The sequence below is a fragment of the Bactrocera neohumeralis genome, chromosome 2 (genome assembly GCF_024586455.1).
Source record: "Bactrocera neohumeralis isolate Rockhampton chromosome 2, APGP_CSIRO_Bneo_wtdbg2-racon-allhic-juicebox.fasta_v2, whole genome shotgun sequence".
Lineage (NCBI taxonomy): Eukaryota > Metazoa > Arthropoda > Insecta > Diptera > Tephritidae > Bactrocera > Bactrocera neohumeralis.
Window position 1 is genome coordinate 6,755,779 of NC_065919.1, and position 25,641 is coordinate 6,781,419.

At 36.9% G+C, this 25,641-nt stretch overlaps 6 protein-coding genes across 10 annotated transcripts in view; 3 read left to right on the plus strand and 3 right to left on the minus strand.

The window, feature by feature from the left end:
• The first annotated feature begins 1,556 nt into the window (after positions 1-1,556).
• Positions 1,557-5,358, plus strand: LOC126755869 (replication factor C subunit 1). Its single transcript, XM_050468588.1, has 8 exons — positions 1,557-1,672; positions 1,745-2,414; positions 2,477-2,589; positions 2,653-3,293; positions 3,354-4,056; positions 4,118-4,269; positions 4,389-5,052; positions 5,116-5,358. Exons 1-8 carry the CDS (start codon positions 1,664-1,666, stop codon positions 5,239-5,241), a joined length of 3,078 nt encoding a protein of 1,025 aa, XP_050324545.1. The 5' UTR covers positions 1,557-1,663; the 3' UTR covers positions 5,242-5,358.
• Positions 5,281-6,803, minus strand: LOC126755880 (queuine tRNA-ribosyltransferase catalytic subunit). Of its 2 annotated transcripts, XM_050468608.1 has the most exons (3): positions 6,726-6,803; positions 6,547-6,666; positions 5,281-6,485 (listed from the first exon to the last, which is right to left on the minus strand). In XM_050468608.1, the coding sequence occupies exons 2-3, from the start codon at positions 6,601-6,603 to the stop codon at positions 5,400-5,402; spliced, it is 1,143 nt and encodes a 380-aa protein (XP_050324565.1). In that variant the 5' UTR covers positions 6,604-6,666; positions 6,726-6,803; the 3' UTR covers positions 5,281-5,399. The 2 variants fall into 2 exon arrangements, with proteins under 2 accessions (XP_050324565.1, XP_050324557.1); XM_050468600.1 differs by having other exon boundaries at positions 6,547-6,793.
• A 119-nt stretch (positions 6,804-6,922) lies between these two features.
• On the plus strand, positions 6,923-11,276 carry LOC126759841 (structural maintenance of chromosomes protein 5). Its single transcript, XM_050475002.1, has 16 exons — positions 6,923-7,101; positions 7,164-7,715; positions 7,771-8,017; positions 8,090-8,188; positions 8,244-8,537; positions 8,644-8,745; positions 8,801-9,009; positions 9,116-9,279; positions 9,352-9,478; positions 9,552-9,757; positions 9,823-10,040; positions 10,111-10,311; positions 10,381-10,605; positions 10,664-10,821; positions 10,887-11,004; positions 11,074-11,276. The coding sequence occupies exons 1-16, from the start codon at positions 7,004-7,006 to the stop codon at positions 11,170-11,172; spliced, it is 3,117 nt and encodes a 1,038-aa protein (XP_050330959.1). The 5' UTR covers positions 6,923-7,003; the 3' UTR covers positions 11,173-11,276.
• A 2,864-nt stretch (positions 11,277-14,140) lies between these two features.
• LOC126751686 (meckelin) lies at positions 14,141-23,129 on the plus strand. Its single transcript, XM_050462145.1, has 10 exons — positions 14,141-14,545; positions 16,345-16,994; positions 17,098-17,436; positions 18,221-18,862; positions 18,930-19,199; positions 19,284-19,651; positions 20,156-20,312; positions 20,388-20,475; positions 20,589-20,752; positions 22,166-23,129. The coding sequence occupies exons 1-10, from the start codon at positions 14,308-14,310 to the stop codon at positions 22,244-22,246; spliced, it is 2,997 nt and encodes a 998-aa protein (XP_050318102.1). The 5' UTR covers positions 14,141-14,307; the 3' UTR covers positions 22,247-23,129.
• On the minus strand, positions 21,003-22,131 carry LOC126751687 (uncharacterized). The gene is made up of 2 exons (XM_050462146.1): positions 21,399-22,131; positions 21,003-21,305 (listed from the first exon to the last, which is right to left on the minus strand). The coding sequence occupies exons 1-2, from the start codon at positions 21,651-21,653 to the stop codon at positions 21,069-21,071; spliced, it is 492 nt and encodes a 163-aa protein (XP_050318103.1). The 5' UTR covers positions 21,654-22,131; the 3' UTR covers positions 21,003-21,068.
• LOC126751685 (E3 ubiquitin-protein ligase TRIM33) overlaps positions 22,400-25,641 on the minus strand; it is a 34,241-nt gene continuing 30,999 nt past the window's right edge. For all 4 annotated transcript variants that reach the window (XM_050462144.1, XM_050462142.1, XM_050462143.1 and 1 more), the window contains exon 11: positions 22,400-25,583. In XM_050462144.1, coding sequence (XP_050318101.1) covers positions 25,248-25,583 — 336 coding nt within the window. In that variant the 3' untranslated portion in view covers positions 22,400-25,247. The remainder of the gene's footprint in view (positions 25,584-25,641) is intronic.

Here is a 25,641-nt window from a genome sequence, read left to right on the forward strand (position 1 = left end):
TTTCTTAGATTTTTAATTTTCTGAATTTGCGCTTCAAATTGCTCATATGTGCAACATACATGCATACAAACATACATGTACATATATGTATATACGTGTGTATCTAAAAATAAATTTGTTAGCCCAGCTCATTTCACAGTCTGCCATCTGTTTGTACATTCGTTATTCGATAGTTCGACAGTGCTCCGAAAACCAATTTATATGTGTTTGTTGTATTGTGATGGATTGATTGATTAAGTCGAACTCTTTGTAAAAACTGGTAAAAATGGTGAATTTAAAGAATCTACTATTATTTTTGGGAAATCAAATTGCTACGGACTAATGATCGTCAATACATATCTAGCATGAACTCTGCCGTAAAACATGAAATTTGTAAGAAAATATCTTGAAAGCAGTTAGCTATACTAGTGAAAACAACAACAACAAGAACTGCTTTATAAAAGTTAGACAATAATAGTCAAATACATCATCGTGCTTTATTTCTCTAGCGGCCCAACTACACCATGAGATGTTGCCGCTTTAGTGGGAATAGCCTTAACTCTGTTTGAGTGATAAGTGACGAAGGTTTTGAGCGACAAAGGAATGGTGGTATTACAGAAAATCTCTATCGATACGGATCGATGAATATATCGGATATTTAACCTAAGGATGCTTTGGAAATACCTGAATTTGTAATGTCAAAAGGTATACTTTCTTAATCTTTTCAGAATTCTCTCCGAATTAAATTTTCAATCCGCCAGCATCTCTTTCAGCCAGCGCCTAGTTTTGTCACTGGGCATTGCCATTATTACTAGTATTACCAATTTACAGTCTGAAATCCAAACACGTTGATGACATAGAATTTTATAAATGTGACTACAGCGCTCACCTGCTTCGTTCTCAGAGAGCAAGAGTATGGCTCTAGCTGCGACAAAATAATGATCAAGAGTAGAAGTTACGTTCACGCTCTTTGGTGAACTTGAAATGTTGGTTCGTATAAAATTATCGGCGTTAATGCGGCTCCGGTTGTTTCAGAAAAAACTTTGAATATTTTAACAATTTTCACACCAGATAATATCTAAAGATTTAATTTTAATTTTACAATAACTTTGCATTTAAATGTTTATTTTAATATAAGATAATAAAAAATTGCAATTCAGAGGAAATGATAGTGTGACAGTGTCAATATTATTTTTTTAGCAGAAAATGTCAACTTTCCCGGCTACAGCAATCAGTAAGTGGAAAACTACTTTATCTGTTTACTGGCTTCCTTTGTTCATAAAGCAGTGTATCAAATATAACAAAGGTGTGTGTCTAAGATAATTATAGGAGATAGGCAGTTCAAATTGCTTTCAAGCATTATAGCGATTAATTTATTTTTGTCCCGCTTCATTTTGTTTGGATAATTTCAATATATAGAAAATTTACTTTATTGCTATAGACGTCACTATATACATATTTATTTTTTTGAATATATTATTTACAATAATAAAATAAACCGTATTTAAAGTTTGACTTCTTCCTTTTGACATAATTCGAATACGGCAACTATACTTTTAAATCAGCTGTGTGTCATTTTGAAAACGCTTTTGCGCCGAAATTACCGGTGTAAAGTTTTGCAAATTTGCCATTTACTTAATATAGTGACCTAAATTTCATAACATACGGCATTACACAGATTAAAATGCAGCGAGTAAGTTTTATTTAATCAGAATGTGGAATTAAAACATCTTTTCAATGGTTTAATTATTTTGTTTGGTTGTAGGATATAAGATCATTTTATAAAAGCGCAGCTCCGCAAAAGAAAGTTGAACCGTTGAATGACGAAGATGATTTACAGAGTAAAAAACGCAAGAAGCGCACTGCTCGAGTTATATCAAGTGACGAAGATGAAATACCAGAAAGTCCCATAGCTAAGGGGAAAACTCCGGCAAAGAAAAAGCGAATAGAAAAGTCACCTGATGCTACTAAAACACAGAACAATAAGAAACCGTCATTGTCCAAGCTGAAAAGTTCGCCTTCAAAGAAGCTTAAACCAGTCGATCCTACTGCACTTTTTGGCGGTGAAACCTTACGTATAGAGGCAAAGAAACCACCTCCACCAAAAGTAGTAGTTTTAAAGGAATTTGAAGATGATGAAATCGATAAGAGCCTTATGGAAGTAGACGTAGATCAGAGTATACATGCAGAAAATGATAAATTAGGTGAAAAGCGAGAAGTGCGACGTTCAAAGTCAAAAACGCCACGAAAGAGCCCTCATAAGGATAAACAAACACCAACTAAGTTGGAAAAATCAATAGATACACCCACACCAAAGTTAGTGAAACAAGAAAAAGAACATTCTCTTGCTGATAAAGGAGAAAAAGAGAAGATATTAAAAAAGGAAAAAAGCACGCCCAAGGTTAAAAAACAGCATCGTGAAGATTTGGAAAGCAGTAAGTTTTATATATATTAATTGTTGTTGTGATTATGTACATATGTATGTGTGTAATTATAGGTGTGCTCTCGGACGAAGAACGCCATGAACGAAAACGCATGTCAGCCATACTCTATCAAAAGTATAAAAATAGGGCTAGTGTTATTAATCCTGGATCTAAAGAAGTTCCTAAGGTATTATTCTCATTTGTCCTAAGAGTATAGATGTTAAAAAGCATGTTTTAATTATTTTTTAAGGGCAAACCAAATTGCTTAGCTGGTCTAACATTTTTAGTAACCGGAGTATTGGAATCACTTGAGCGCGACGAGGCCGCATCAATAATTAAGGAGTTGGGTGGTAAAGTGATGACAACAGTGGGTAAAAGGTTGAACTATTTAATTGTTGGAGAGGAAGCGGGGCCCAAAAAATTAGTACAGGCCGAAGAATTCGGTGTAAATGTCATCAGTGAGGATGGACTATTAGATCTTATACGCGAAAAATCGGGAGACCTATCAAAGCAATCTGTCAAAGAAGAGAAACAAACCGGGCAAGATGTAGAAAAAACAAAGCACACCAGTCCTAAGAAGGAAAAGAAAACAGTAAAAGAAGAAAAGGAAACTAAACAACATCTTGAAAAAGCAAAACACGAAAGTTCTAAGGAAGAGAAGAAGAAGAGTGATGAAAAAGTTAAAGTTCATTCTTCAAACAAAGAAGTTAAAGGGATTGTAGTAAAAACGGAGAAAATCGAAGCTGATGCGGTGAATATTGCTGAAAGTGAAAACAATGTCGAAACGAGAAAAGAAATTGATGATACAATGCTTCCCTGGGTCGACAAATATAAGCCGACGAGTGTCAAGGAAATCGTAGGGCAATTCGGACCAACAAGTAATGTCTCGAAGTAAGTATACTTCACTCTTACGTACTTTAAATAATTAAAAGAAAAATTTTACACACATAGACTAACAAATTGGCTTTCCAAGTGGTACATCAACCATGATGGCAAAAAGAAACTACAAAAGCCAAATCCTTGGGCTAAAAACGATGATGGTAGCTTTTATAAAGCGGCATTGCTATCAGGACCGCCTGGTATTGGTAAGACCACCACAGCTACGCTAGTTTGTAAAGAATTGGGTTTCGACACAGTAGAGTTCAATGCATCGGATACTCGTAGCAAGCGACTTCTTAAGGAGGAAGTAGCCGAGCTTTTGTCCAATAAATCACTTTATGGATATTTTCATGGACAAGGCAAATCGGTCACAAAGAAGCACGTACTTTTAATGGATGAAGTTGATGGAATGGCTGGTAATGAAGATCGCGGTGGCATACAAGAGTTAATTGCTCTAATCAAAGAATCTTCAGTGCCAATTATATGCATGTGTAATGATCGTAATCATCAGAAAATGCGCTCACTCGTCAACTATTGCTACGATTTGCGTTTCAATAAACCACGTACGCAACAAATCAAGGGACGTATTTTAAGCATTTGCTGTAAAGAAGGATTTAAAATCGACAGCGATAAGGTGGATGAAATAATTGAAGCGACTAACAATGATATACGTCAGTCGATAAATCACATTTCGCTGTTAAGTGCTGGCAAATACCTAAAGCTGCCGACTAGCTCTAAAGAAACGAATAAAACTGCAGAGAAAGACTTGAAAATGGTATTTTACAATTTGTAAAAAGCTTTGTCGTAGAAGGTGTCCATTAAACAGTTTATTACAGGGTCCTTGGGAGGTGGTGCGTAAAGTATTCTCTGCTGATGAACACAAACATATGACATTGAATGACAAATGTGACTTGTTCTTTCAAGACTACAGTATGGGACCACTATTCGTACAACAAAATTACTTACAAGTTTCGCCCACTGGTTCCAAGTAAGTGAAGTAAAAATATTGCATGGTTTTAGTACCATACTAATCAAATAGTAGCCCAGACAAAAATCTAGTGCCACCCCCAACATTTATACGCTAAAGTGTGGTTATTTCGTTTTTAGATCGGATATTCCATCTAAGGTAGCCAGCACAGCAGATGCGCTAAGTTTGGGTGATTTAGTGGACAAACGCATACGTTCCAACTCCGCTTGGTCCTTACTGCCAACACAGGCCATCTTCAGTTCCGTACTGCCAGGAGAGTACATGAGTGGACACTTTACAGGGCAAATAAATTTTCCAGGCTGGCTAGGCAAATATTCACGTTCGAACAAACGTAGTCGTCTAGCGCAAGAGATTCATGATCACACACGTTTGCGAACATCTGCTTCACGTCAGTCCATACGTCTGGACTATGCACCTTTTCTGCTGGCGAAAATCGTGCGTCCACTGAAAGAGTTGGGAATGGAAGGAGTAGAACAGTCACTAGAAATACTAAAAGAATATCATCTGCTGCGTGAAGATATTGACTCGCTAGTCGAACTAACGACTTGGCCAGGCAAAAAGAGTTTATTGGATGATGTGGATGGTCGTGTGAAGGCTGCCTTGACGCGCACTTACAATAAAGAAGTACTTGCGTATTCCTATTCAGTGCATGCAGGTGTAAAAAAGAAGAAATCTGAGGCAACCGTCGAAACCGAGATGTATGGCATGGAAGGGGAAGATGGTGGAGATGCACCAGTATCAGATGAGGAGGAGGACAAAATAGAGAATGATGGTTTGATTAAGGTAAAATATTCAAAATATCAATAATTCACTGATTTCATATAAGCAAATTAATTAATGATATAGGCAAAAAAGAGTACAGCCACAACATCGTCGAAAGCTAAGGCTGGATCCAAGGCTAAAGCTGCCGGAAGCAGTGCGGCCAGTAAGAAGTCTACAGGCAAAGCTTCAACTTCCAAGGCAAAGAAATAATCGGCATGAATTTTTACGATTAATTTAGTTTACTTTGCGTTGTTAACTATGAATAATACTATATTTCCATTATTATGTATTTTTGCCTGTTTGTCAAATAAATACATATATACATAATTTTTTTTATTAAATTATTAATCATACATTGAAAGACAATATTATGCCACTGCTTCTTTCACTTTATCTTCGTCAGGCGGCAATTCCACATTGACCGCTTGTAAAGCTTCTCTAATCCACAATGGCACCGACTCACCTTCGAAATGTTTTGCCATAAAATCGCATATAAACTGAGGGAATCGGTCGCGCTCTATAGCTTCTCTCATATCCCGCATTAGCCTCAATTGATATGCTACATTGTGGATACTTAACAAACTACATGATACTGCTTCCATCGCGGCAATATGATGCAGATACGAACGTGTATATTTGCTGCATGTGCTACACTCGCATTCATCATCAATGGGGCGCATGTCGTTTTCGTATTTTTTATTTTTTAAATTCATTTGTCCAGTATTAACCAGCGCGCAACCAAAACGAGCTGTTCGTGTGGGGAAAACACAATCAAACATATCGATACCAAGCGCCACGCAAACGACCAAATCAGCAGCGAAACCTACACCCATTAAATATCGTGGCTTATCTTTTGGCAGCAGATCGGTGCACACATGTACTGTACGCCAGAACTCATGTTTACTTTCGCCACCGCTAAGACCGCCCACGGCATAACCGCGCACTTTGCGCTGTATCAATGCGTCTGCGCATATTTTGCGCAATTCAGGATCCAATGCACCCTGTACAATAGGGAATAAACTTTGATCGTCATCACGAGCATGTGCATTTATGCAACGATCCAACCAACGTATAGTACGATGCATTGCCTCTTCAACACGCGGGCCAACAGTGGTAGTCTTGACAACATCATCCAACTGCATCATTATGTCAGCGCCAATAGTATTTTGAATTTGAATTGAATGTTCAGGTGTCAACATACATTCACTATTGTCAAATGGAGAGCAGAAGTTTACACCGTTCTCATCAATTTGCGCCAACTTTAACAAAGAAACCATCTGAAAGCCACCAGAATCGGTTAGAATACCACGGGGCCAACTCATAAATTTGTGTAGTCCACCAGCCTTTTGAAGTGTTTCAATGCCAGGGCGCATGCCTAAATGGTATGTGTTGCCTAGCAGTATTTGACAGTTAAGTTCAATTAGCTGATCCGGCAGTAGACCTTTCAAAGTACCCTAAATACATTATATGGTATTATTAAATTAATACATTAAATAATGGAATAGTGTAGCTTACTTGAGTGCCTACTGGCATGAAGACTGGTGTATTAACTTCACCATGACGAAGTGTCATTAAGCCCACTCGCGCCTTCGTCACAGAACATTCAGCAATTACTTTGTACGTTAGAGGAGGAACCTTGGTTGTCATATTAACTATATAATTCCAGTATAATAGAAATATTTAAAATAACCTACTGATTTATTTCCACTAAAAACAAAAGTGTTGTTATTATATATTTATGTTGACATTTCTTCACCGGCACGTGGTAAAGCGTTGCCAGTGCTTTGAGGCTGCTTACTATAAAGTTTCTTGCTATAATTTTCCACCGAAGTGAATTTTCTAATTACACTAAAAATATGGCAATGTTTTCTAATTCGGCATAAATTTTGTTTACAATTATTCAATTTCATTTTACAAGGCGCAATTACTAACTTCAGTTTGATTTATAAGTTTATCACTACTCATCATCAATATGTCAAGGAAACTTCATCGACCCATTCCATGCGCTGAAATTGCATCAAATGCTGCCTTAAGAGGAAAAATAAAAAGTGTTTACTGCAAAAATTTTGTGTAACTACGCTCGCTTTGTTCCAATGATTACAAATAAGATTTAAAAACTTTTCCACTTTCAGTACTTACGGGGAGTGTACATTTTATCCAACGGAATACCTAAATGTAATTATAGGACCAAATGGCACTGGAAAATCAACGCTTGTGGCGGCTATAGTGCTTGGCTTAGGTGGCAAACCTGAATTGCTATCACGTTCAAGTTCTATTGGTGATTACGTGAAAAATGGGCGCGATGAAGCCGTTATTAAAGTTGAGATCTACCGTGATACACCAGCTAAGTCTGGAATTTTCGAAAGAAGATTTCCCCGCAATGGCAAATCGACATTTAAGATTGGAGAAAATGTCGTGGCGGAAAAGAAATACTTGTCGGAAATAATGGAATTTAAAATTCAAATTGGCAATTTGTGTCAATTTCTGCCGCAAGATAGGGTGCAAGACTTTGCCAAAATGGATCCACAAACAATTTTCATAAATACTGTCAATTCGGTTTGTAGTCAAGAAACGATCAATAATTTCGAAGAATTAAAAAAATTGCGCCAAGGTCAGTTGAGTGAAGGTGATGGCGTTAAAAAGAAGAAAGAGGAATTGGAGCAATTACAAGTGCTCCGCAATACGTAAGTACGCTTAAGTAAAGTAAATCTATACCAAATTCGAGCTACAATTTTACAGACTTGAGCAACGTTTGGACCGGTACAATGAACAACAAGAATACCAAAATAAATTAGATGTTTGCGAGGCCAAAAAATTGCATCTGGATGCACGTGGTTTAGGAGAACAGATGAAGCAACAAAATAACGATTTATTATTAGCTAAACAGAAACTTGAAGAGGAAAATAAAGTGTACGATGCTATTATGCGGCGTCAAAACGATATAGCGAAAACTTCAAAGCAACTTGCTAGAGGCGTAGCTCAGAAGGTAACTTTAGCAAAAAATAAAAATAAATAAATTGCATTGTATAAATAATTAAAATAATATTTGAAATTAAAGGAACAAGAAGAGCAAACAATTGCGGCAAAAAAACAGAACGTCGAGGAACGTATAAAAGATTTAAAAGATCGCATAGAGCAAGCACGAACAATATATTTGGTTTGTTGACTTCATGACATTTATATTAACATAAAATAATATTTTGCTCTTATAGAAAAAGAAACGCGAAAAGGCAGATTACGATAAAGATTTGCAAGAAGAAACTAAAGTGTTGAGTTTGCTTTTGCAAGATCTAACTAAAGCAAATGAAAATAATGCAGAAAAAGACTGGAAAGCTGAATTGAATGCACTAGCCCAACAAATACATAATATGAAAGAAGAATTAGGAAAACATATGAAAATGCGTTTGGAAATTAACAGCGAATTGGACGAGAAATATGGACCCGAAATTGGTACTCTAAAGAGACGATTGGAGCGAGCAAATGACGTGCATGCACAAAAGTTAGAGGTAAAAAGCGCCACACTCGTATTTTATCAAATTCCAACAAACTTTAAAATATTTTAACTATTAGAAACCTAAAAGGAAATTAATTAGAAAATTATAATTTTCGCAGTTATTACGAGATAAATTTCCAGATGTTTATCGAGCAGTGCAATGGTTAAGGGATCATCAGCACTTGTTTAAAGGCACTGTTTACAAACCAATGATTTTAGAGGTAAACAAGAATTAAATATTATATATAAAATTTAAATATGAGTTTGTTTTTTCAGTTGAGTGTGCTGGACCCCGAACATGCCAAATATTTCGAAAACATAATCAGCATAAGAGATCTACTAGCTTTCACTTGCGAGGACAAAGACGACGTTTCATTGCTTGTAAGTGAGTTATGCGTCAAACAGAAACTGCACATTAATGTTGGGCATGCGCCATCTTCTAATAGAATAAACTATCGCCCTGATATACCAATCGAGAGCATAAGGTACGATTAAATGATGAAAGAGTTGCATACTTAATTATTTTTTTTAAATTTAATTTTTCTTATTTTAATTATTGTACTTTTATTTTTTCTAATTTTACTCAAAAAGATTTTGCGGTTTTACTGCATATTTAATTGATCTGATTGAAGGCCCACCAGCAATAATTAACTACTTATGCAGTCTAAATAGAATACATACTATACCAATTGGCACAGCTGATGTTAATAATAGAACTGATGACATTCCAAACAACATAAATATCTTCTTTGGCGGTAAAATATTTCAAACAAATATTACAAATTTAATATATATATTTAATAATTGCTATTGATTTTGTATATCAGGTAATCAATGTTATTCTGTCAGGGTTTCTCGCTATTCTGGTGAAAAATCCATTATGCAAAAGCAGATTAGCGGTAGAAACCTATTGACCTGTAAAAATACAAATGAAATTTTACAAAATGAGGCACGGTAAGCAGTTCAAAATTTTATATAAATATATTTATCAAGAATTATATATATACAAATCGTCCAAAATATGCAGTTTACGTGAATTAATACGTGGCAGTGATGTGCTGAAGAACAAACGTACGGCTTTGGAAGCTAAGATCGAAGAAATAAAGATTAAACGCGAAGATATACTGGCCAAAATTCGGACAATCAAGAGCAAACTGGAGGAGAGACCCAAATTAGAGGAGCTGTGTCGGCGACAAAATGACAAAGTGAAACAACTGAAAAACAACGTCATTAGTGCGTGAAAGCCCTTAATTCAATAACAAAATAAAAAATATATTATTTATGTATTATTATTGTAGGTTTACCCGAATTGGAGCAAGAATTCTCAGAGAAAGCGAAAAATTGTTTACAACAAATCATGCAGTTACAAAATGAAAAAATACAGATTTTAAAAAATTTACAACAGATTTTGGTTGATAAAAAAGTCGCCGTTGTGAAAGAACGCATATTTAAGCAAGAAAATGAAGAGTTGATTAACAACATAAAGGAAGCCAAAGATAATAAGGTTCAAGCTATGGTAATTTGCTTGTTCTTATAACTACAGTTCGTTATATAACAATGTAATTTCATTTATGTTTTTTGATTAGCGCATGGTCGAAACCGTAACGCGAGCATTAGAGAAGACTCAGCAGCAATTGGAAACAAAAGTTGCAGAGGCTAGAAAAGCTAAGAAAGACTGCAAATCACTCGAGCTCTTCAATCTGCTGCCAGATACTATGGACGAATTGAAGGAAGCCATTAATGAATTTAAAGCACGTTTAGAGTGCATGGGAGATGTGGATCAGGATGTACAAACTCCCACATTATAATTTACTTCATTTATGTGAATATATATATATTTTTTCTTTTACAATTAGATCGCGGCTGAATTCAGGCAGAAATGTGCTGATATTGAAAGAATTAAGAATGAAATGCAGAATGCCGAACATAATCGCCACGGCTTGGCTGCGCAGATAAATACACTGCATGAGCGTTGGTATCCCGAAATCGAAAACATTGTGATGACGCTTAATAAACATTTCAGTGATTTTATGACTTCTATGAATTACGTGGGTGAAGTGCAGCTGATCAGGCGCGATGAGGTACATAAACATTCACATTGAATTTTTAAACTCAGTACTTAATAATTTCGTTCTGCAGCATGATTACGACACGTACGGCATACAAATCATGGTACAGTATCGTAGTAACGCACAATTGCAGGCGCTCGATCGACACACTCAGTCCGGCGGCGAGCGCGCAGTTGCGATTGCGACCTACACGCTGTCGCTTCAGCACATCACGCACGTTCCTTTCCGGTACAACTGCTGCTGCCTTTATGAAAATGGTTGCAATTATTTACCGCTTTTTATTATCATTACAGCTGTGTGGATGAAATCAATCAAGGCATGGACGCTAACAATGAGCGAAAGATATTTGAAATGCTTGTGAAGGAAACAACGCAAGTCGGACGTGCACAATATTTTTTCGTGACCCCAAAGGTATGTATCTTTGTGTTGTTTTCTGTGAGCGCTTTTTCTCTATATGCCTAATGTTCGAAATTGTTTCAGCTTTTGCCAAACCTGATGTATAACGAACGCATGTCGGTACACATAGTATTCAATGGCAAAATGGTAGAATCTAAAAACACCTTTGCATTCCAAATATAACCAAATTTAAATATATTTTTTTATTACTCATTATTTAGTATTTTTAATTCTTGTGAACAAATTTGTTACCTATTCAATAAAAAAATCGTGATTATCTAAATCTACTTTTTGTTGATGTCAGTTTTAGAGGTCAATCATCTTGTTAAAAATGTAATACCGCACCGTGGCATTCTTTCCTCACATTTCTTTAACTTTTACATTGTTTACATTTCTCAAACACTTTGAAACCTTTTTCTCTCCTTCATGAACCTCCTGCCTTCTACGAGAGAGCGTTTATGAAATCCGAACCATTAAACATCCAAATCGCTAATAAAAAAGAGAAAAAAAAAAGAAAATAGCAAAGTTATCAATTTCAGCTACACCGAATCTCTTAACACCTTTCACAGGTGAATTTCTATTATGATATAAAGGGTAAAAAAAGATCTTTATGTTGATATATTTTCCTACATTTAACCAAGTCAACAACAACAACAATCTTTGTTAACAATTGAGGCACTGACCGTTTGAGGTCATTTACATTTTATGAGGTCACTGACCTTTTTGTTTACATTTAGCAAAGTTCACAACCATTGTTTACATATAGCCAAGACCACAACCTTTGTTTACATTTGGGGCCATTGACCCTTTTGTTTACATTTTGCCGAGGTCATTGAACCTTTTGTTTACATTTTATGAGGTCATTGACCTTTTTGTTTTCATTTAGCAAAATCCACAACCATTGTTTACATTTAGCCAAGAGCACAACCTTTCTTTTCAATTGGGTTCAATGACGCAGTCTTCTGATTCAGATCGTTCAGTTTGTATGGCAGCTATATGCTAAAGTCTTCCGATATCGGCGGTTCACACAAATGACGAGCTTCTCGATGAAAAAAGGCGGTATGCAAATTTTCATATCGATATCGTAAAACTGAGAAACTAGTTCTCGTATACGAGGAATTTTCAGAAAACAACGGAAGTTTTAAATTTTTGCGTTTTTGAAGAGTCCCATTGACAAATTCCTTTTTATTATCGTCTGGTGAATATGGAGGCTGGGATATCCTTACAGTTTTGTTTTTGGACAAGAATTCACAAACAAGTAATGAAGTGTGAGCTTTGAACAAACGAAAATCCCCCATTTAGGGACATGTATATAAGCATAATTTTGACAGTTAGACTTTCCAAACAAGCGAAATTATAAATCTTAAAATCGCCATTGTATTCTGACTGAATACACCTCGAACACAGACAGACGGACGGACATGGTGAAATCGATTCAGCTCATAGCTGTTCATTTACATATATTTATTTATATAAATACAAGGAGGGTTCCAAAGTAAACAGGACTTAAAAAAAAACAGAACAAAAGATTTTTTCGGCAAAATCAATTTATTTTATTCAAAATAGTCTCCGTCTGCTTCAGTACAGCTTTTTGCACGGTCCAAAAGCATGTCGATCGAGTGTTTTAGCTCGTTGGCCGGTATGGTCGCCAATATGCTGGTGCAAGCCTTTTGACGTCTCCATAACGCTTTCTTTTCATGGGCCAAATTCATTTTTCCGAAAAGGAAGAAGTCGCACGGTGTCATATCAGGTGAATACGGGGAGTGGTTAATGGTTAAAATGTGATTTTTGGTCAAATAATCGTCCTTCGAATGTTGGATTCTGAGCGATTTTTGGTCGTCAGTTAATTTGTGCGGAACAAATCGTGCACACACCTTTCGTAAGCCCAAATGTTCGGTCAAAATGCGATAAATCGATGTTGTGGAGATGTTCAATTCCATTTCCATGAATTTCAATGATGATTTCGGCTGGTTTTTGACGAATTCACGCACAGGTTTGATGGAATTTCCGGTGATCACGGATTTAGATCGGCCCACATGTTGATCGTCATTTATGTCCTCACGACCACTTTGAAAACGTTGAAACCACTCGTGCACTCTGCTACGGGACAGGCAATCATCGCCATAAACTTGTTTCATCAATTGAAACGTTTCGGTAAAAGTTTTACCAATTTTAAAATAAAATTTAATGTTGGTTCTTTGTTCGAAGCTTATTTTCGCGCCGATAACACAAACATACTGACTCTTAAAACGCAATAACTTCACTTCCAATCAATGAAATGTCATGAAATTCTCACTGGACAATCGATAAAGATAGCAGATTCTAACGCATCAATCGACATATAGATTCAAAAAGTCCTGTTTACTTTGGAACCCACCTTCGTATATTTTAATAACCCATAACGATATTTCAAGTAAAAGATGAAGCGTTGCGAATTAAATCAGAAAAGAGTTCTAGCAAGTTCGTGAAAACTTAATAATCCTAGCCCAATTACGTTCTTAGCAATGTGTACTCGGCACACTAAACACTTTTTCTGCATTCAACGAGACCCATAAATAGAAATCAGCCCCTTACATACCTTACCATACTCTTAAATGAGTAACTTCTTCAAGGGCTTTATTATAAGAGTTATAATCTATGATTCTAATGCCAGATGGTGTATGCTGATGGTAAAGAACTCACTCTAAAATGTTACTTGCAGCACTTACATATTTGATGCGCAGTTAGGCAAACTGAAGAATTAACGGTCATCGTGCTTTAAACAAGTATATAGTGCGCACTCATGTGTGTATATATACTTATATGTATGATATAAGTATTGGTATAAGTATAATTAGAAAAACTAAGGCACGCCAGGATCTTGTACTTAAGCCTTAACATTTAATGTAATATATATGTAATATAAGTACATTGGGGTTGCGAGCAAATCGAAATCCTTTCGCTGATTTGCATGCAGCACCGCAATCGGGGGTCAGAGTAGCTATAGCAACTTCGTTCTATATATATGTATGTAAACAAAAGTCGAATAGTGTGCCCCCTTTGTATTATCATATTGCTGGCGACTTCTATGTACATAACAACGAAGTGATGTTAAACACGCACTCACCTTGCGGTTTCCCTTGTCACCCTCGCTGTCCTTATGAAAGTGCTTTATGCGCTTGGGGTTAGTGCAAAGCTTTCCGGCATTCAAATTATTTAGTTAGCATTGTGCCATCGCTCGGATAAAGTGACAACTGTTGTAGTTTGAAAAGTCAGAATATTCTAATTTGTAAACAAACAAGTACTGTTATTGCAGTAAATCAGTAGAATTTAAATAAAATGTGGGTTTTCGTAAAACAGTGCTTCCTTTGCGTAAACGTGTTCTTCCAAGTATTGGCAGTTTTCGCTTCTGGACACGGAAACGCCCAGACCGCATTATTATTAGCCAATTCAAGTCACACCACATACAGTTTCCATCAAATCAGCGAGTGTAAATATAATGAATTTTATGATTTGGACACATTTTCGTGTGTTGCCTGTGGCAAGGAGGACGAAAACTTGCAATCAACGCCAGATAGTAAGTATTGATTAAACAGATGCAAATGCAAAACTCACAACCCAAGGATATGGAGTTTATTTTTAAAATGTTTATACATGTGAAGCGGGCTGTGTTCATACTTACATACATGCATATGTTCCATCTATCAAATCTTGTCATTTTACTTTAGAACTAGTTAGCGGTTCAATTAGCTGACGATTTTATTTCTTCTTCTTTATTGGCGGTTTTGTTTCAAGGAACTGTTATTTTTGATGTATATTGATGTACAACGAGCTGTCAATCGGCACTACAGGCATAGGTCGGTCTGAAGAGATATGTCCCTATGCACTTGGTCCTTTCATTGGATGCGTGAGCGCCTTTGCTTCCGTTGTCCACCCATGGGTATGTAATCGAAGACCTTGCAGAGAACTGTTCACACGAGTGCTTTAAGTGTTTTCTCATCTCGATTTGCAATCATCTATATTTCTTCTTCTTTATTGGCGTAGACACCGCTTACGTGGTTATAGCCGAGTTTACAACAGCGCGCCAGTCATTCTTTCTTTTTGCTGCTTGCCGGCAATTGGAAATTCCAAGTGTAGCCAGGTCCTTCTCCAACTGGTCTTTCCAATGGAGTGAAGGTTTTCCTCTTCTTTTACTTCCCCCGGCGCGTACTGCTTCGAATACTCTCAGAGCTGGATTATTTTCATCCATTCGGACGACATGACCTAGCCAGCGTGGCCGCTGTTTCTTAATTCGCTGAACTATGTCAATGTCGTCGTATATCTCGTTCTAGGCCGTAAAAAAGGACGGCAATGATAAGGAGTTTTAGAGAGCATAATTTTTGTTCGAGTTATCAATTGCCTACCAATCCCAAATGACAATACAGGGCCAACCTGTTCGCTTGTTGTTCTGGGCTAAAAAAGGCTGTTTTGATGATTCTGTTACTAAAGTCTATAATACCATTCTCATTACATCAATGTCATCTGCCTACCCGGGTAAAATAGTTCTTTTAGAGTGGATAGTGGCACTGCGTTTAGATTTTTTTACATTATATTGAAAAGAGTGTATGAAAGGAAATCAATCTGTCTAAAACCTCGTCTGGCATCGAATGCTCCGCTGCTTCACTGCTGGATACCAGCGCCTAGCGTATATCAGAACACGAAGACGGATTAACCTACTGTCCTCGAACCCAGGTCAGCTTCGTCGTAATTAGCGCTACAATCGGATAAAGAATTTTGTACAAACCACAACCGCGCCAACCATCTTTTCGTTTCACAAATTGACGCTAATTCTAAGACAAAATTAAAGTCCTCTTTTGTTTGGATTTTCCATGAGAGGGTAGGTATAGCTTATACAATGTCCTCTAAAATATTCCCAACATACTTATTTCTCTCAAAGCTAACGCATCTTCTCTATCAATCTATACTGGTAACTATTCTTATATATATCTAGGTTTTTTGGACCTGGTTAAAACCGGTTAGTATCAGTCCATTAAGCAAAGTTACGCCAAAGGAGCCATAGTTTGCCGACAGTGGGACAAAAGATTTATTTTTTTCATACATTATTTTCTCAAGTCACCTTCTGTTGACATCGTCATGGGTTTCTAGGTGTACTCCAAGCGTTCGTGTTCATAGAATAAATCTTTACTTGTGCCATTACGTTTTCACCCTCCTATTTTCGGGGAATGTTAAGAATTGAAGTTAATACATACAACGTAATGAAAGATGCAAGTGAGATGTATACAAAAATACATTTGGAAAGGTCAAATCTTATCCAATACGATTCCTTGGTATTTAGTGAAGCATATCCATAACAAGAACAACTATTATTCATTCCAGAGTTCTCCTGCGAGTGCGCTGCCAATTATGTGACTATTGCGCTCTACGACACGCAACAACAGAATCCGTTATGTGCAGAGAAGTGCTCAGACATATTAACCACCGACAAAGGTTGTCAAGTTGTAACAGCTAATACCAGTAGAACACATTGTGAATTGAAATTAGTTAACTTTACTGACCCCATCAACGACTTCGCGCTGCGATCGGTTGCCTCAACGAGGCCAATCCGCTTAACACCAGCCGTCATCCACGCGAATGGTATTTGTAATATTTGCGATTTGAAATATAACTACCGTTATCTGGATTACTGTATTGCGAATGCGGTGCTCAAGCCATATTTGAAATACAACTCCTTTTGGCAATCGACCAGCGCTAACGCCGTACACTTCGGCGACTTAAAGTTCGTGGTCTTCTTCTGTTTGGCTCTACGCAATAACACTGCCTGCAGTCAGCTGGCGAATCTTTGTATAATGTCCCACTACTCGGCGGATAAAAATTCACCTTGCAGTGCGTTTCTGCTAACACAAGTCTCCGATGTGGCCATCAAGTATGCCAGCATGGACGAGCACTTGCAGGCGACGAAGCCGTCGTTGTTCTATAAAAAAGGCAAAGAGACCGCCAAAATGCTAACGGAGCCTCTGGGCGTAAGTGTGAGTACTGCTGCATTTTCACTCGTGACTCTCAAGTGATTGAGAAACATACCCACGAGTACATAAACACATGTGTATAAACTGCATACATATCTTGTTTCAGCCGAAGCAGCTGCAACTTTTCAGCACTGCTTATCATTTGGACGGCAGTTTGCGGCGCTGGGGTGCATTCAAAATGAGTCACGTCAATTTATGCCAAATGCATGCTCAAAGCGATGCCGCCGATTGGAAACCGCAACAGGAAATACAATTTGCACGCTTCAGCAAACCGATTCGCTGCGAATTGACTGTGGAGAATCTGATTGATTTGGCTAAAATATACGCAAATAATAACTTTTTGAGTCTATTTTTGAATATTTCGCGTGAAATGAGTCCCGATGTGAAAAGAGCTAGTTTGCAAGCGCTGCCGATATTAATTGAGGACATAACACCTGAGAATTTGGTAAGTGTGAAAAATGTATATATGTATATGAGCGAGCATTTTAAATAAAATGAAATGGAGGGAGTGGAGCGGAAATCCGGTATCCCTTCTAAAAATTATTGTAAACCTCACTATTCATATAACTTCGCGGATTCTTCCGTCCTCCGCCGGAATTGTGCCTGTGTCCGGAAAGTAAAAGAACTGTGTCGATTTAAAAAAATTTATTGAATGTTACATTTCTTTAAAAACGTTCAAAATAAGCTCCTTCTGCCTCGATGCAGCGCTGCCAGCGCGATTTCCAAGCATTGAAGGCGTCACGGAAGGAATAACCTTGAAAGCCGAGGTGCATGCTGCTTGGATCTCTTCTGTTGTCTCAAAATGCTTGCCTTTCATCGGCCCTTTCAGGCAAGGAAACAAATAAAGTCCGGAGGACCACATCTGGACTGTAGGGCGGCTTCGGAAGCGTTGGAATGCCGGCCTTGGTTAGGTATGTAGCTGTTCACAAGAAAGGCGGTGTGAGCGGATGTATTGTCGTGGTGCAACTTCCAATCGGCTGCGATGTCTTGCAGAACCCGATTGACCCTTCGTTTTAGTCTTTTGAGGACGTCAACGTAAAACCGAGTTTCACACAGAATTTAATTGCGTACCTCTGCTGTAACGAACGCTGCATTTTCGGCTTGCACCACTCATAGAAATACGTCGCGCGAAAATGTTTGTTCTGACTCTCCAGCTGTTCGGAGACAACTGACCAGCAGCTATTTAATTCCTTTGTTATAAGTGTGTTCTGAATCCTTCATATTTTCAGCGTGCTCCAGCGGCAGAGTGGCAATTGGTGAAACGGTTCCAGCTAATCGCAGCCCAACCTCGACATGGCCGACTCCATGATCAGCAGTCGAAATATGAAGACGACTTTAAGCTCTCGCTTTACCGCAGCATTAGATATGTGGAGTCCTTCGAAATGTATTACGAAATTCATGATCGCAATCAGATTGGTATACCGCTAGTGAAGCTGCGCTATCGGCATGTTGACTTGAGCGCCAATGCAACACTGAATGCTGTGCATCCATTTAAATTGCAAATCACTTTTGAGCGCATCGGAGAGGCCACACAAAGGAAGTTCATCTTTGAAGTGATGCTGCCGGCCTTTTTATTCATCGCATTAACGATGGCTATGCTGCAAATGCTTAACTATAGGAAACGCCATAACACATTAACAACAACAACAGCTGCGACAACTGAATGCTGCGCACCATCCTCTTGCTTGCTGGAATTCCTGTTGCACTTCAGCTCTTACGCGGCGAATGCAGCACTGTTGTGCTTTGTACTCTACATTCTCGTCTATCCAGTGCAATTTCTCACACAGCGCTCCGTTGCGATCACATTGCCAATCATAAAAGACGATCAACGCTCATTGGAAATTCTAATTTATGCAGCCGTTCTTTTGAAGGTAATACACTCGAGTGCCTCTTGGTTGCAAGGGAGACTGTGATTCATTAGGTTTCTTTTATTTCAAGTTGATATTTATTTGCGTGCATTTTTGGCGAATCAGCCACTTTGATCTGTTTCTCATTGACTGGGAGCGTCCGCGTAGTTGTGAGGCTAATCACTTCACTTTGAAGAATAATCTGGAGACGTCATCCGTGTGCTCTAGTGTGCGCACATTTGCCACCGAAAATATTTCGTCGTGGCGCATAATTTTTATAGCAAATGAATGGATACGTTTGAGTGCGAAGCAGAAACATTCCGCAGCCTGGCAGGGTCTATTGGTACTCCCATTGGTTCAGGTTGTTGCTTGTCATACATACATATACTTAAATTTAAGTATATATACTTATAAGCGTGTCATAAATGCATATTTTCCTTTGAAGGTTTTCTTGACAGCTCGTTGGATCAGCCAAGACCTTGCTCTACAGTTGTTCTTCATTGTTACTATCAGCCTACTGATCTACATCATTCAACTGCTACTGTGCAGTTTTGTTTTTAATCGGATTTTTGGTGATCCTCTGCAAAAGTTCATCGATCTCTGTTCGTTGTCCAATATATCTGTTTTCATGCTATTGGAGCAAAGCTTTGGGTTCTATATACATGGCAGATCGCCTAATGGTTTTGCAGATACTGACATGTACTCCATGCTGGCGCAGATGCATCGAAACTCACAGCATCGCTGCAGTCGCAAAGGTTTATTGGGCGATTCGGATCAGCAGAGTTATATAATTTTGCCACCTTTGAATTTACGGTAAGTCTCATATGAAGTAAAGGATGATCGAATTCGAAGTTCCCTACTTTTTTAAAGAAAAAACACCGAAAGAACATTCTTTGGCATGTATTTTTTGGACATTATCTCTTCCAACTTCTTCCGATGAGTCCAATTTTGTTTGGCTAGTTCTAGCATTTTGACAGGCAACTGGAGCGACTTTAGTTCTTGTCCAAGCTGTATTTTCCGTACGTCAGTCCGAGTTGCTGCGAGCGGCGACTCTCCACTCTCTCTTTCAGCTACGGCTGCTATATTTTCATCACTGCGTGTAGGTCTATTTTGAATTTTCGTAATACAGTTATTGTAAACGTTGTTCAGTCGTAAGTCTTCCCATGATGAAATGCTAAACAATACTGAACAAAAATAACATGACAGCTAGACATGACTCACACGTGATGTGTCAAAAAAGGCAATTGAAAAAAGTACCTCTACTTTGATCATCCGTTATAAATAATTTCTCATTTTATTGTTATTATTTTTTGACAGAATTTACTTTGAGAAGCTGCTGGCGCCTTATCAACGCTCCTATAGCATATCCCAAGCACATTTTCAGAAAGAAATCAATACGATCGATGCGGCAATGGAACGCAGCTCAGCGACTTTCAATAATCTAAATCGCTTTCTGTGCGCTTTCATAGATCACGTAAGTGGAAATAACGGTAGCAAAAGCGTTCGTACCATTGTTAACGACTATAGGATGTGCTTTCATTGCTTACAGGCTATCAAGGATATGGATTATATAATAAAGGAGAAAACTTTCATTGAGAAATTCTTAAACTGCGAATGTGATAATTATTTAACGGAAAGTAAGAAAAAGAAAATAACAAAGAGTTTTTTTTTAATCGCGTTCTTGAAATACCCAGACACTTTTCAAAATATTAATTTTAACTTTTGCACTTTCATTTTTATGAATTTTCAGATAAGGGTACATTCTATATAGATAATGCAAAATCGTTTGACCAGTTACTGCTATACGGCAACAGTTTAAATATCTTCATAATGGAATTGGCCTTGCTCTTAGCGCTTTATATGCTGACAAATAATCTAATAGCAGCTGTGGCAATCGTTTATATACTCAATAAGGTATGTTTGTACATATATCTGAAAATATATACACGTGACCGCACAGAACCATGTACGGTTACAAAGAAATACGGCCAAAAAGTCCTACAAAAAGTTTGTTTGCGTTGTCAAAAATTAAAATAATGTTGTTGTTGTGGCACTAGCGGAAAATATGCCGCGAATGTTATTGTGGAACGCTGCTGGTGCGCAAAAATCTTTTGATAGTGTCAAGAATGTCCAAATTGTTTATTTCAAATTATTATCGAACGAATACAAAGTTTATTTAAAATTATTATTGAATGAATACAAAATGTATTTGAAAGAAATTAAATGATTTTTATACGCCTCCTTGCGACTGTTCCGTTTGCTTGTTCACTAACCATATGCCTGTTGTAATTGCGTTACCTTTTCTATAAATTGCTCCGCAGTTAACGTTCCGATGAGTTAACAATCCATTGATTTCGTGGACTGTACTTCGCTTCCATTCACTTTGTGTCGTAGTTCCCAACGGTGATAACCCTATTGTCGTCGCTGTATTATTAATTTCATGTTGTGGTGTCGTACACATTGCCGCCTGACCAGAGATTGTGTTATTAGATGAAATATCGTAACTACTTACATTGGCCGAAACAGTTGTTGTACTTTGCGCTGACGATGTATGCCTCACCTGAACTGCCACAAGATCACTCACAGACTTGGCAAGCCCCGAAATCATATCACGCATCTCGTCCATTTGCTTTTGCATAGCAGACATTTCGGTGATTTCTTCAACTTCTTCAGCATCAACATCTTCAGGACCGTATATCTCAATCAGCTCCAAAACTTTCGCCGTTTTATTGCCCATAAACGCCGCACCTTGGTTTTGTAACAATTTGTTGAGTTGATCAACCCTAAGCGAATTCAATTTTATCATCTTTCCCATATTTCCTTTAGCAGTTTTACTTTTTGCCACAAACGTTGAAAAGTGATGAAATTCGATTGCCTCCGTTACAAAATGCCGTCGCTTTCGTTGAACTTTATTCGTCGACTTCCAAAAATTGAATTTATGCTGCTAACAATTCTATCTACAGTTTTTTTCAAAATTCTCAAACGTTGTTACCATTGAAAACAAAACCTAGTTGCCTTCGGTTGTTTTTTTCCAAAGCTTACTTCGATTACTCGTTGTACTCGTTTTTCTCCCTTTTATTCGTTGGGACTTTTTCCTTTGCCATGGACAACTCTCCGCTGCCTCTCTTTGCGTTATTCTCTTAAAACATATAGAACCGTTTGCACAGAATTACGTTCACTCTTTGCCCGTTGAGAATTTACGTTCCTTGTTAGCATTGAAATGTTTGCAGTACTCGAAGCCGTTGCCTGGCTCTGTTTGTCATACTTTACATATTTGATATGCACATACATATACATGTATATTTTTAATAAATGCCTTTTTTACAGCTGCTCCAACATATCTACATAAATTGGCTACGTCAAAATGTAACAACGAAGACTTCCATTGATCAACGCTTTCTAATGTAAAGAAAATGGTGCTTTGCCACAAAATTACTTATAAAAAAACGCAACTTTAGGGCAATGCTTGTTGTACAATTAGCAGAAATATTATTAAATTATGTATATTTTGTTGGAACCTAACGAACGCGCGATAATCACTGCAGAAGAGTCAAACTACAGTTATTGTTTTACATTAAATATTCAGTTGTTTATTAATTCATATCTTTTTGCTTAGAAATAGTGCAGTAGACATTAGATTTCATAACATATCTCACATGCATACGCACACAAACATATGCATGCATATGTATTGCCTAAACTAGACCACCATCTTCTCATCATAGTAATCAACACTTCGCTTCTCATTAGCATCACTACTTTGCCAATGTTTATAAATTATAGGTTAACCTATATCTACGATAAAATCTACAAAGTTTAGTTAATCAACTGCACAAATACATTAACATGTATTTATACATACATATTGTATGTGTATGTGTGTGTGTGTTTTTGGGGTAAGGTGCTAGAGAATGCTTATATAAAATCATTATGTAAATGTACTTAATAAATTTGCATGATAGGTATGTATGTATGTACTCATGCAATTACGACGAATTGAAGTTGCTACAAATTGCTGCACACAAATTAATAAGCCTTCCATTAGCTTGTCTCATAATTTGACAGCAATTTTGTATTGTAAAGGTCTTCCCTTCGGACATTACATGTTTGTGTATGTGTGCTTAATTATGCATATTCGGTATTTGATCGTGTTATGTTTATTAGTGAGTGTAAACTATAGTCTTAAATAGCAAAAACAAAAATAATAGTAATAATAATAATAATAATAATGAGAAAACTACTGGCATGTACAATTTGCATAAAATATTAAATAAAATTCTTAAATAACACGCATTTGAGTTTCACTGCTATTTAATTTGAATTATATTTTAGTATGCGTTCTTGTGTCTATATAGTGGTCATGATGAACTGGACAGCAGTTATGTATAGCTATGTATACTAAATATATCAAAAGCGAAAATAAAGTCTGAGTGGACATTAAAATACTATTTTATATTATGTTAAATACTTTTTTATAGCAATATTATGGTTCTACTTTAACTTGGTTATTTGGAGTAGTTTACCAAACTTGTGTCTTAGGCTAACTTGTTTACATGTTAAATACTTGGTATGAGGAGTTTAATTACAATAATTCTACGCTATGCTTTTATTTATATTTATAATTTATATAATTTGTGGCTTTGCACTGCCATAGTCTATTTAGTATAGTTGCGGTTGCAGAAATAAAGATATAGGCTCGTATAAATATAGTGCAAGAATTTGCACGTGCGCAATGCAGACAGAAATCAGTTTTACTATATATATGTATACTATAAGCACTGAAATGTTCATTTCAGCGAACTTTACTTTTCCATATTTTTTCTATTTCGTTCTTCTAATGTTTTAATTTATCACAAACTTACGATTTATCGAAAAGCTGCCAAATATGGAAAACCGTTTCTGGCTTTATGTATGTGGGTATAATGAAAAAGCGCAATGTCAAACTGCAAAAATCATATATGACGCGGGTTGAAATGTCATGAGTAACGTCAGCTGCATAACAGCTTAGCTTTTCAAACACATTTTATGTGCTAATTTACTGAAAAATATGTTTGATAGTAGCGATATGGTGGAAAAATTGGCCTGTCTCAATGTCATGTACGATACTTAAGTTACGAATCAAATGATGTGCAGGGAATTGGACTTTGCTAATTCCATGTTTTATGTTTTTTTTTGTAATCGTTCCGCAGCGACGTCATAATGCCCGTTTTAGTACATAAATTTAATAAGTTTTGGTAATTTAGTCTCCTGCGGTAATTAAACAATTGTCTTTTTTACAATTTTGCTTAGTTATAATAAGATAAGTGTTAATTATTCTCACGCAATTGCTGCACTTTCAAAATGTAACGGTTACATATGAACATATATTAGTGGCATGGTGTGGCATTTCGTTGATGGTTGTTTTGTTTCTATAGAAATATTTGTTAATATGTAGGTATATTGCATTGTTTGCTTTTGTTTTTGATTCCAAGTTCGTTAGTATGTTTTGGTAATTTATATATATATATTTTTTTTTATTTACAATTGAGTATGCGTATGACGTGCGCAACTAATGTATAGTTATTTGTGATTTTTTTTTCTATACAATTAAGATGTGTTTATTCTTTGTTCTTCACATTCTTAAAATTATTTTAGGGTGCAGCTTTTGTTTATATGTATATTATTAATAAGTGTATTTTATTTTTGTAAACAGTATTAACTACTATAGTGTGTGTGTATGTGTTTTTTTTTTTTTTTTTTCAAAAGTTTTTCTTTTTTTGTTTTTACTTTTAGTAATCTAATTAAATTTACAACATGTATTAGTATTAGTTAATTTCAAAACGATGTCTTTCAAATAATGTCTATACTTAAACATTTAGTGGTTTTCTTCAAAGTATTATCAAAGGTTTATTGTTGTCAATAGTACGAGGAAGCTTCTCAATGTCAATTCGGTATGGTTTCAGAACCCAGCTTACCATTACGCAGTGCGCGTGCGCAGTGACATTATTTTGTGTAAATTCGATGATGCCAATAAAATCTTTGTAAATATTATGCTAAATGAGTACAATCTGCTCTGCACTAAATCGCTCAGCAACGATACGTATTTTGAGGTTAAAAAGCCAAACAAGAAAATATTTATTATTTTGCTGTGGTTTTGCATGTGTTTTGTTTATCTTGCACATATTTAGGCTTAGCTTTTTTTCAAGTTTTTTTCTGCGCATCTTTTCAATACTTTTGTGCATTTGCGTTAACAATTTTGAAAGTCCTTGTTTTTGTCATCACATTTCGCCCTTATGACTGGCCATTAGAAAAGTAGATTCGGCTGCGTCTGTGGTGGGCAACATAGGCTGAGCAGCGCGAGCAATTCCTCGCTTTCATTGCCATTGTTGATTGTTGCTAGCATGCTGTTAAGTAGCTGATTAAATTTATCCTATTCGGTTAGTTTCCGAGATCGTTTCGCCGGAATGCATGAGTCATCGTCCAGCCGGAATTCTGCAATGCAACTCTTTCTACCATTCTCCATAGCTGCAATAACACCGGGTGAAGCCGAGGGGCCGGTCGCTAGATTCATGAGACCTGGCGAAGCTGCAGACGATGTGGAAGCACTATTATTGCTGATACTGGCGGCATTGTTGCTGTTTGTATTGGCACTGCCATTGGTTATGTTTGAATTTGTCTTGCTGGCGAAGTTTGGCAGCCACTTGGATAATTGTTCCTCGAAAAAGTTCTCCAAATATTTTGCATTTGTGAATGTTTTTGAGTCCTCCTATCGTAAAAGAAAATCCATTATTTACAAGTCCCCGCAAAAATATATATAAACATTT